Genomic DNA, 12,320 nt, shown 5'->3' on the forward strand with positions numbered 1-12,320 from the left:
GTGCATAAACCCATGACATGAACACATGACAACGTTAATGTGCAATTTAGCGGTTCTCAAAGCAGTTGACGTCAAATTGTTATGTAATTGCAGAGAGTCTGTACAACACATATATTGACATCCAACCAGAATAATATAATGATAACTGAACAATATATACGATAATAATATAAGTGCAATTAGGTGTGAGTGAGTGAGTTGGCTTTAACGCAGCTTTTGACAGTATTCCAGTCATATCACATCATGTCAGCTAATGTGGGAGGAAAGCCAAAAGTGGTGCAGGTCTCAGACGCTTACCACTTCGGTGAAACCCACGAGCACGGGTATGGTGCTGGGATTCGAACCCACAATCATAGATTTTGGGCGTGCCCAATGTACACAACTCTACCAGCGAGCCGTGCCCCCGTGTATAGTCAGAAGGAAATGGGAACATTGGTGACTTGTAGAGTAACCAGAGTTTTAGATAGTTTTTGTCAATAAACAATATCACATGGCTAACCACAGGTCCGGGTAGTCCTGTGGGTACCGGGTTCTGCTCAGTACCCACCCAACCCGAGTATCCGAGTTACCCATCCCAGTCCTACTGGGTGGCTGTTCAGTTTCGTCTTGGCATCTTTAGCTGTAAACACTAGGTATTCCACGATTCATGTGGGAGGAAAGCCCGAAGTGATGCAGGTCTCAGACGTTTACCACTTCGGTGAAACCCACGAGGACGGGTATGGACCATTGGTGCTGACAAACCTAGAAACACAATCGGGGCGAACCGGGATTCGAACCCACAGTCATAAGTCTCTGGCGTGCCCAAGGGACGCAACTGGGCACCTTAGACGACTGGGCCACCCGTGCCCCCTGCAATTAGGGAGCATCTATTTGATTTGTTTGGGGTGGGTACGGAATTGTTTAAGAAAATTTATTTTGCCCAGTTATATCCAACAAACAATATATTTACTGAGCACTATCAAACAATCTACTCATTTTCACCATGAACATAATTTTTTAAAGTTTGGATATTTTTCAGGAACCAAACTATTGACGTTTTTCACCACTGCCAAGGTCATCAAGCAAGGAAAATGTCGATCTATGTGATGTTATCAATTAAGGGAGCCTTGCTGGGTAGATCAGATGTTCAGCTTGAACCATCAATATATAGAATTAAACGTCCATAGATATAAAAACTTGTTGAATATCGGAGGAAGTTCTCACTCCGTCAAGGTCACACAAACTACGGCGCTCTGATTGGCTGAATTGCACATACTTTCAGGTTTGATTGACGTTTGTTAAGATCATTGTAAAAGTAGATTTTATTTAAAAACCCAGCCTTGTTGACGTAATTTTAGACTAACGCCTAGGCTCTGTGATATATGATGTAATTTTGATGGAAACAAATAACTCCATTTTAATTGAAAAGGAGCCCCAGGAGATGGGAGATACAGAACCTGCGGAAATCTAGACTTGCTTTAGGGCTGTATATTTACAGAAAGGGCGGGGCAGAATGGAATATAATGGCTCATAGACTGTGAGACAGATTAAGTAATTTGTAATGACGTCACAATAGTAGTAACGTCGCAGATTTTCTACTCCATTAAATAAAGTTTGGATAAATAGAGATTATAACACTAATATGTTTTAGTACCTTATATATCACAACATGTTACGAATAACAAGTTTATTTTGCGAGTATATCATACATATTCCTAATAAGTACTGTATTGACTAAACAGAAACACACGGGATAATACTCACTTTTTAATGAAACGTTATTCTTAAAATACTTGATGTTTAAGACATGTTTTTATCAACTAAATTAACCGTAGAAAGTGTGTAGAAATACAATGCCTGAGTGAAACTCCCCCATTGTTATGTTGTTCCAAATGATTTACAGCCTCGAAGCCTCAGGTGTCAGACTTGGTTGATGGCTTGTCGGCGTGTCCCGACCGCACGCGCGCATACAGTCTGTATACGGACTCTCGTTATAACAATTAATTTGGTATTTCAGATACCTTTTACATATAGATATATCTTATACATATATAACTGTCCGCCTATGTATTATGTTGTGATACTACGGTCAGTTTTGACGAGTATTGTGTCCTGGCTACTGGAACGTGGACAGGATCATGATTTTGTTTTACAGTTAAATACAGCAAAACGGTTGCGCTTCGCCATTTCGCATGAAGTCGGGCACCAAGTTCAAGCGCGCTCTACATTTTAACCAATCACATGTGAAGGGATTTTTAGTGCGGGATAGTTAAAATGGCAGCGTCCAGAGAAAGCCGAACGAGCTTGAAATGTTTTTGTTTAGGAAGTGGCGTGTGTCTCCTGCCTGTATTTACATACTTCAGTTTTCTGATAGAGAGTTTGTGGGACGATCACCATGTTTACATAATAGGATCTTATGTCATCGCCTGTAATGCAGTCATTGCTGGGTTATATATCCAAAATAAGGACATGTACAAAGTAAGTCTCGGCTTCGTACGCATGAACAGTGTTTGCATAGCGACGTGTCACCTATGCCAACGGGAATGAAAACCTCGAGTAATTGTATTTTTCATGAGTATTTTGATACTGATCGCTGATTATTTGATAAATCAATTCTTACGATTTTTGCATACCTTTATTTATGTTATGGTGAAGTTGTGGCTTTGATCGAATATAGAGTGATTATTGATTACCGTGTCTTTAACCATGTTAACTAGTCCTATAGTCCTTGCCAAACTACCCAATAGTTAAGGTATCATAAGGTCTTGAAGAAATTTTATTAAAGGTTTTACTACATCTTATATTTATGAGGTCAAGTGGATTAAAAATGTTAGTTTCTACCCCTGACGCGTTAGACTTTCACCCGTTTCCCCCTACCCCCCAAATAAAATGTATATAGTTGGAAGAAACACGGTATATGTATATATAACTTTTGGAGGGGGGATACAAGTGAAAGTCTTTTTGTAGTGTGTTTTAGTGTTTTCATAAACACCTTCATTCAGCGTTTATTCCTTAATATTTTCAGAATGGTGTGCGTGCAGGTTTCTTGGGAGTATGTTTTGGAACTGGACTGCTGATTAGCATGTCTGACACATCATGGGTTCACTTCGGCTGGTACATCACAGCTCTTGCCTTCTTCCACTGGTCCGAGTACTACACAACTGCAGTCACCAACCCTAAAGCCTTGTCCTTGGAGTCCTATCTCCTTGATCACAGTCGGGAATACAAGCTGGCAGCACTAGCCAGCTGGACAGAGTTCACCATCGAATGGTTTATTTTTCCTAGTAAGAGTTGCACATCTAATTACTTCTCTGGTCGACTAACGGGATCGGGTGGTCAGACTCGCTGACGTGGTTGATGCATGTCATTGACAACCAATTGCGTGGATCGATGCTCATGATGACAATCACTGGATTGTCTGGTCCAGACTGGATTATTTACAGACCGCCATCATATAGCTGGAATATTGCTGAGTGCAGCGTTAAACAACAAACAAACTTCTCTGGTATCCCCATGTAGATCCGGGTTAGAATTGGTCTTCAGCAACCCATGTTTGTCGTAAGGGACGACTAAAAGGACTGAATGATCAGGCTTGTTGACTTGGTGTGTGATGCATGTCATCTTATGCCAATTGCATAGATCGGTGCTCATGATGTTAATCAAGGTATTGTCTTGTCCAGATTTGAGATTGGCTCAGAGACCCACACATCCTGTTCTTGAGTACCCGGCATATCCGTCAGGGCCCGAGTAAGGCATTTGTTTGTGTTTTCATGAATGTAGTCCAGCAGCCTTCATTTAACCCTTACATCTTTTGTGAAATCAGGTCTGAAGGAGATTCGATTTCTGAGCCTCATCGGAGTCATGCTTGTGATCGGTGGGGAGTTTTTGCGGAAAGTGAGTATGGTGACAGCCAACACAAACTTCAACCACTACGTGCAGCATACGAAACAAGCCGATCACTCACTGGTCACTCATGGAGTTTACAGGTTCTTCAGACATCCTGCCTATGTCGGCTGGTTCTACTGGAGTATAGGGACCCAGGTCAGTAGGAGTATCCCCCTTCATGTTAATGAGTGAGTGAGTAAAAACTCAATTGCTCAAAAAGTTATCTGGAGCTCTGTTAATATTAGACAAGATTACTCTGACAAGCAGGCTTGCTGCCTATTTGGTTCTCTGCAACCCAGATAACCATGACGACATCACCCAAGCTGAAAAAAAACATTAGGGCAGTGAGGTAGCCTTGTGGGTAAAGTGTTTGCTCAGCAAAAGCTTTGGTTTGATTCCCCACATGGGTTCAGTGTGTGTGATATGGCTCTGTGATGCGGCATAAAATTCAACTCACTAACTGAAAACACATTTCCTATGTTAAGCCAACATCATCACTGGCTATGCTTTACGTTACGACTATCAGGAGGTCAGGCTTGCCGACTTGGTTGATGAATGTCATTGTATCCAAATTGCATAATCGATGCTAATGATATCAATCACTGGATTGTCTGGTCCAGTTTCGATTATTTACTGACCGCTGTCATATAGCTGGAATTTTGGTCCGTGCAATGTTAAACAACAAACAAATTAACATTACGAAATATTTGTCAATTTAAAACTGGAAGTTCAGTGTTTATTATTTGCTTTTGCCAATGAAATAACAAACTTGATGGTAAACATGGATGTTGCACCTTGCAGCTGGTCCTGTGCAACCCGGTCTGCCTCGCTGGCTACACTGCTGTGTCCTGGAGGTTCTTCAAGGAGAGGATCTTCGAAGAGGAACTGTACCTGCTGAACTTCTTTGGTGAAGAGTATATTGACTACCAGAGGAAAGTAGGCACAGGCTTGCCGTTTATCAAGGGATTCCGTGCAGAGGTTTGATGTAAACACATGCAGGATTTGTGTAGTTACTGCAGTATGTGATAGACAATCTTTCAACACTATGCACAGGAATGTTTTTTTGACTGTTGGTGAATTTGTCAAAGGAGAAATCCATGTTGTTGCTGGTTTGAAATTTACAGTTAAATTTGAAGGGTTTTTTTGTTATTTGTCAGTATTTGATAGGCAGTCTGTGCCAAAACATTTTAATCTACTACTACTAGCGAAGACTTGGCATTATTTATAGATTTTAGTGTTAGTACATGATAGTTGTTTCAGCTGAATTCTCCATGTTTACTTGACAGAAAGAAATATTTATTAGACTGAAGATTAGTGGTTACAGTCTCAGGCTGGATAGATGATAAGAGATATTTCATATGTACAGTTGTCAACACAAAATGCATTGTTTCAGTGTTAGAAATTGGCTCTAGTCCTGTAGTCCTTGCCAAACTGCCCAATAGTTAAGGTATCATAAGGACTAGTAGACATTTGCCTTTTGAAGGGTTTTGCTATTGTATATGGTATCATTACAAGGACTAGTGGATGAAACCTGTTAGTTTCTACCGCTGATGTTAGTAGAATCTTGTGAAGTCAAGGTCCCATTCCATCATGATAGCATCCGAGATCCACGTAGGTCTTGTCCATAGTTTACATGTGCTGGACAAAGGTCACAAGAGGATACTGATGGGTCAGTACATGGTGTTGTCCTGTTGATAGGGTTGGAGTATACCAGATACTCATTGTCAGTACTTTACAGGTTTGTATACACCACATGTCTCCGTCACCCATGTATACATAGCGATGATATGACGTGTAGTCGTGACATGTGTCTATCAGATTAGTCAAGCGATGGAATGAGGCCATGTCATTTTCCCCGAGGCAAGGGAGTTAACTGAAATTAACTATGAAATTCCAGTTCTCACCTAAACGTACTAGGGTGGTATTTGTGGACACAATCGTAGCACCACCAGTGGTTATAACGAGCTATGTCCCTTCTGTCAAGACGATTTAATTGATAGTCAAAATCTATATTGTGATAAAATGGGTCTTACTTTGCGAAATGCATCAAATCATGTGAGCACCTTGATTATAAACATGGAACAGATTTGGAAAATATCTTTTGACGCCGAGTTGGCGGTAAAAATCCTGCAATTGACTGAAATCTTCACGGCAGTTTATAACCAGATGCGATTTCGTCATGCAAATTTGATATGCATAGACTCCTAAGTCCAGCCAAAATATAACTCAATAATTCCAGCCTAGTTCGGCAAGGATGGAAATGGCACTTTTATATTCAGTTAACTCCGTTGCCTTGGGAAGATGGAGGCTCCGTATAATCTCAACTTTGTGCATCAGTGTTGAGTTTTGTATGAAACCTACCTTGTCTGATAATGAAGCAATGTGGAGAATAGATGCTTGCAACACTGTAGCAAACCCTGCACAAGAAATATTCCTTTTATGTGATCTGAGCACTCATTCATCTCCCTCACTGGAACTAACCAATCTTGATTTGTTGGTTCAGTATACTCGACTACACTGCATAATGAACATGTGTATTGATGGGTAATTCAGGAGTATAGTCTTCACAAACCTATGATGTTTTGATAGTCGCCTGATGCTATACATTCAGCCCAGCTCAATCCACTGGACATGGTGATGGTTTGACCATGTGGGAAACACCCTGACTGACCACTTCATTAGGCCATAATTGGTTAATATGAGAATTTCATCCCAGCCCACCGCACATCCTAATTATTCTTGTCTATGCTTGTCATAAGTGGAAACTTAATGGATGGGGTGGTCAAGGTCAGTGACATGGTTGTGTCATTGTATCCCGATAGCGTGGATCTTTGTTCACATTTGTAATCACTGGATTATCTGGTCCAGATTTGATTATTTCCAGACCCCTGTCATTTAGCTGGAATATTGCTGGGTGCAGCTTTCAACAACAGACAAACAGTAGGGTATTATCTCGGTGGAAATGAAAGAAGCTTGGTGTGTTTCTTTGAGGGAAAAGTTATGAAATTATCTCCCTTCTTTATCAGTGTGTTTATGAGTGAAATTTGTCAAAAATTATGTTGGCGCAACTTTAAGACAAGTTACTGATCAACTTGATATTTTTACCCTTCATTTACACCAGATTTTGTTCTCCCTTTGTAAGACGCCTCCGTGGACTAGTAGTAGATCATCCGCCCGGAGAGTGGAAGGTCCGGGGTTCCATCCCCGGCCATGTCATACCAAAATACGTTAAAAGATGGTACTTGTTCTTACCCTGTCTTGCGCTCGGCATTAAGGGGCTAAAGCAAGGACTGGTCGGCTCGGAGTCAGTTGGGCATTCATGTTAAACTGCGGCATGGTATGTCAGTCGGCTAGCACTCTAAATCAGTATCAGTCCGGACTTGTACAAGCAGATGCACGCACGCACACATCGCTATATAAGTGAAATAATCTTGGACGCAACTTTAATCCCCATTTCACCTCACCTCACCTTCCCATTGTAAAAGCAAGCCCTGTCTTGCAAATGAATTCAGTGTCCAGTGGATTGGGACTTGAAATTGTGACGTAGAGGAAAGAGTGATGCCGATTGAGAGTAAGTCATTCCATATTACAACCAGGTATGCCTGTTGTAACCTCATGGGCCAGTTACATTTCTGTCCAGCTTCCGGAATCTTAGAAGTCAGCAATGTGGCATGATTATTCAACTTTTGCCTTACAACTGTTTTGTAGAACTTTACAACAAATCCTTTTGTATGTTTATTGTTAGTATTAAATTACAGCATCATGTTTTGAAGAATATGTGCATTGTTATGTTTAAGACTGCAGACTGGTGAGCTGGTGTCATTCCACAACGAGAACCATGTCTAGTCTGTCTGGAAGCATACATTTACCATTTCTGTTCAAAATTTTGGTGTCTTGATGGCTTGTCTTTTTGTCTTGTTTGTAGCATAGATGTGTTTGGGGTTTTCCTTGTTTGACCAAAATATCTTTGCTGTAATGCAGAAATTTGTGATTGAAAAAGTGTTAAAATCTCTGGCGGCCACAAATATATTGTGGTCATCGCTGAGGTAGATTTAAGTAATAATACAATTAACTGGCCTGCAGGTTCAGTTAGGTTTGAAAAGCACCTGCTCTCTTTTAAGGCTCTTGTATGAACAAATGAAATAGTCTTTCTATGTTCTTGCTGTTTGTTTACTGTTAGTACAAGGGCTGGGACAGGTAACTCGGGTACTTGGGTAGGGTGGGTCCTGAGTAGGACCCCTGGTACCCACAGTACTACCTGGATCCGTGGTTTGTCACGGGACGTATTGTTTAATGACAAAAACTCACAAGAGCTCAGTGGTTACACTACAAGTCGCTAATGTTCCCATTTCTTTATGATGATGCACACATTCCTTTTGACTTGTATATGTTTGAGTAAAGATAAAGCTTCAGTCAACTTCAGTGTCTGCATGATTTGATCATTTCATAAGAGACCATATCTCCATTATATGGTCTCTGGTTTCATACATGTATCTAAACAGTTTTTGCCAGGGCTACAGTTAAACTATTCCCAATTAGACATTGTGTTCCCAACTCTTGAGACCTATAGTGGGTACCCGGGTTGGGTCGGGTAATAGGGGGGTTGGGTACCCAGGTAGTAAATTTGGACTTGTCCCAGCCCTAGGACAACCTATGTGGTACACTGGATAGAGCGTCTGCCCTGTAAAGTGGAAGGTCAGTGTTTTATCTGGTCTGCTCTGAGTAGAAACAATGTCGCTGAGTTGCGTGTTTATGTTGACATGCAGCATGGTGTCTCAGTGGGCTTGCACTATATAACCTGCAGAAGTCGGGACTAGTACAAGCAGACACATGAATGCACATCACTATATATAAGTGCAATAATCTTGAATGTGACATTAAGCCCCATTTCACCTCACCTCACGAATATATGTAAGAATAAACTATGAATACTTCACTTGGTCAATGACTCATGTGATTACAGTAACAAGACTTGACAAAAGATTATTGAAAAATAAAAACATTTGTTCTCAAAAAAAAGAGAAAGCCCCAAAACTGGACTTTTAAAGTCAGTTACCTGCAACATACGCTCATTATGAGGCAACCTAATGTATCAGGTATTCAGACTTGGTGACTTGGTTTTTTGTTGTTTTTATGTTTTGTTAATTGTTTTTATTCATTCCAGAGGGCACATAGTCATTGTATCATAAGAGGCATCAAATTACATGGTAGATATCATTAGACAAATGTACAGGAAGTGATATAACAGTACGTTCACCTTTGATACATTGTTATAATTGTCAGAGATATCGATTAAGTAAGCTTTATGGTTTTTCCCATTAAACTCCATTTTTTAGGGAAAGAAATTATTGTTCCATTTCTTTTTGCAAGGAACAACTCAACATGGTAAATATCTTTCAGTATATCTCTATATGATTTAAAACAGTTTTATTCCTTTAATATGTGTTACGTAAATGTGTCTTTTTGCTAATATCAATAAGTGATATAATATGAAGCTGTTTGTACCTCCAAAATAGATATCTTGTTTTGTAATAACATGTCGAAAATAACATTTATGAAAGCATTAAATTCGTCCCAGAATTAACATAAGAACATTCTAAATATACATGAGCAACGTTTTCACTGTCTGAATTGCAAAATGAACATAGGTTGTTGCTGACTCAGTGACTTGGTTGATTTCATGTCATCTTACACAGACAGCTTAGATCGTTGCTCATAATATTAATCACTGGATTGTCCAGACTCCATGATTTACAGACCGCTATCATATAGCTGGAATTCTGAGGTACGATTCCAACATGAGATTGTGTCATGTTTCCTCTGTGTACAAAATGATGAAAGTTAATTACACATTTTTCAGTTTTTGTTGAAGTTACTGTCTCAAATCACACAGAAAGTTTGACAAAGAAATTTAAGTGTTTCCGTGTATGAAGGATTGTTTTGGGTGTAGCATGTTATCATATTAAGTTATTGAATAGATTAAAATTTCTCTCATGTTTTAGAATTTAACATGGGTTGCTTGTATTATTTTACTCATGATTCTATCTGAATATCAAATTATGTTGACAAAATGAAATCTGTACATAAATGTTTAAAATATCTTAATCATATGGTGACACATGGCAAGCAAGCTGGTTCCCTAATCATATACCAGATATTATATACTGGCATTTCTTTCATTTTATGTGCACCTCCATTTTCCCAAAGATGGTATCCCCGCTTGGGTATGTAGCATGCCAAAACAATGAGACTGTTGTCCTAGGGCTCAGGTGACTGTCTTTCACAAAGGTATGATGTAAGTACAGTATGGGTAATCTGGAATAACAGTTTGTCAATAATTCATCAGCTTAGAATGTACAGAGACCACCTCCTTGTCGAAATTGCGACCTCGGAGCTGGTTGAACACTTCTATGTCCACAAGTACTGTCAATTTGGAAAGTATTGCGAGCAGGAAAGTATTGCAAAAACTGAGATTGGCACATACTTGCAGTAGTTTCATGACAATTGTTTTTGCAGTCCAACAATCAACAAAAAACACATATTTATTGAATTCACTTCCACATGTTGTCAAAGCACCCAGTACATGATTAAACAAATAATCCCTCACATCCTGTGATTCCCTAATAACACACTCTCACTCAGTGTCAACAGTCTACATTAGTCGAAGTTCACTTACCTGCCACATCTCGGCAACACATGTATCTCTAGTTTAAAAATCACCGACTGACACTGAGTTACCATTTCAACATGCCTCTTCCTACTTATCAACTTTAACACCTGCAAAAGTAGCTTTGATAATTGGTAATCTCAACTGGGTGTCACAAAGCTTTCCAGGTTCAGTTAAGGCTATTGTTACCCATTCGCAGTTATTTCATGACGCAAAATTTTCCAGATTTGAAGTAACTGATGTCTTTCAACATCAGAACCTAGTGATCTCAGTCCCAGTCAGGATCATAATTCATGTTTTCTTTGTAATATTTTGATATTGGTAAATACTCATATTGTATGCTTGTAATGTTTGAATGTAACATAGGATAACACACTCACAGATTGTGTTTACAAATGGTTTATCAAACAATGCAGGAGTTGTCTCCCTTGGTACAAGGATACCAAGGTACTGCAGTTGTCTCCCTTGGTACAAGGATACCAAGGTACTGCAGTTGTCTCCCTTGATAGATTATTGTCATGTTTGCAAGGTCTCATCATCATGTGTTGACTGTAGAGGTATTACATTCCAGTGTCAATTCAGGAATTGTTTCACAGTTGTATATATATGTTACTATGGTTATTTAAAGTGAGTTACATGTTTCACTGAATTCCAGGGTAGAATATGTCCTGTTTTCCTGACAACAGAGCATCTGGTGATTACAATGTGTAACCTGACTGATTGATGGTTGTTCATGTTGTCAGACACTTGTTTGCTCTGAATCGTTTGGGGTGGCCCAGTTGTCTCAGGCACCACATTTTTCTGTGTAGAGTTGCATCCCTTGGGCACACCAGAAAACTATGATCGTGAGTTTGAACCCCTGCTCGCCCCAATTATGTTTCTAGGTTTGTTAGCACCATACCCGTTCTTGTGGGCTTCACCAAAGTGATAAATGTCAGAGATTTCGGGATTTCTTCCCACATCAAGTTGACACACGGTGGTGTAACTGGAATACTGTTCAAAGTGGAGTTAAATCCAACCCACTCACTCACTCTGATTCGATTATTTACAGCTTGGAATATTGGCTGCAGTCTCTCACTGTGATTGCTAATAGTTGACCATGTTTCATGAGGCAGTAATGACCCACCCACCAATGTGTGTAATACTTTGTGCCATCATACAAGATTTGTTACACCAGGGTAATATGATTTTCTCATTTGTGAAGCTAAATTTTGATTGAATAAATTTGGTGAATGTCTTTTTGCTGGATCTCATCGTCTCTGTAAACATACACCATCATAACATAAAATTTTCAAGTGTGACATTGTGTATCATTGGTTTCAACGTTTCTTGTTGAATTGAAATTGTCAGATGTCCTACAGTAAACATGGTTAGGGCTGAAAGGATTCAGCGATGCACTTGTTTTTAATTCAAGGATATGTTACACAGTACATTTCACGCTGTATCAGTACAAAATACCTTATCTGCACATTGGAAGGTCTACAAAGTGGTTCCACAGCATTGGGACTCTGATCAGTTGAAGTCCATTTATGAGTCTCATCTTTGATCAAGAAGTTTATTTGGAAAAACAAATCAGCTTTGAGTTCCTCTCTTTTAAAAATAATGATTACCGTATTTGACGTAATAAGCGCCCAGGGCGATATTTGTAAATATATTGGCAAGTGAACAATCCCAATTAGCACCCCTTCCAATTGATCAATGTACACAAGACTTGGTTATTCGCGTATGATACACACTCGTGTTATATGCACCCTTAATTTTGGGCAATTTAATTCTGGAAAAATATATC

The 12,320-nt window shown here is 39.6% G+C and overlaps 1 protein-coding gene across 1 annotated transcript; it reads left to right on the forward strand.

Annotated features, from left to right (window-relative positions):
- Nucleotides 1-2,253: 2,253 nt before the first annotated feature.
- Nucleotides 2,254-5,721, forward strand: LOC139470892 (protein-S-isoprenylcysteine O-methyltransferase-like). The gene is made up of 4 exons (XM_071253218.1): nucleotides 2,254-2,457; nucleotides 3,005-3,263; nucleotides 3,803-4,020; nucleotides 4,666-5,721. Exons 1-4 carry the CDS (start codon nucleotides 2,254-2,256, stop codon nucleotides 4,846-4,848), a joined length of 864 nt encoding a protein of 287 aa, XP_071109319.1. The 3' UTR covers nucleotides 4,849-5,721.
- Nucleotides 5,722-12,320: the final 6,599 nt, after the last annotated feature.

The sequence above is a fragment of the Haliotis cracherodii genome, unplaced genomic scaffold (assembly GCF_022045235.1).
Source record: "Haliotis cracherodii isolate W230 unplaced genomic scaffold, xgHalCrac1.p SCAF_21, whole genome shotgun sequence".
Taxonomy (NCBI): domain Eukaryota; kingdom Metazoa; phylum Mollusca; class Gastropoda; order Lepetellida; family Haliotidae; genus Haliotis; species Haliotis cracherodii.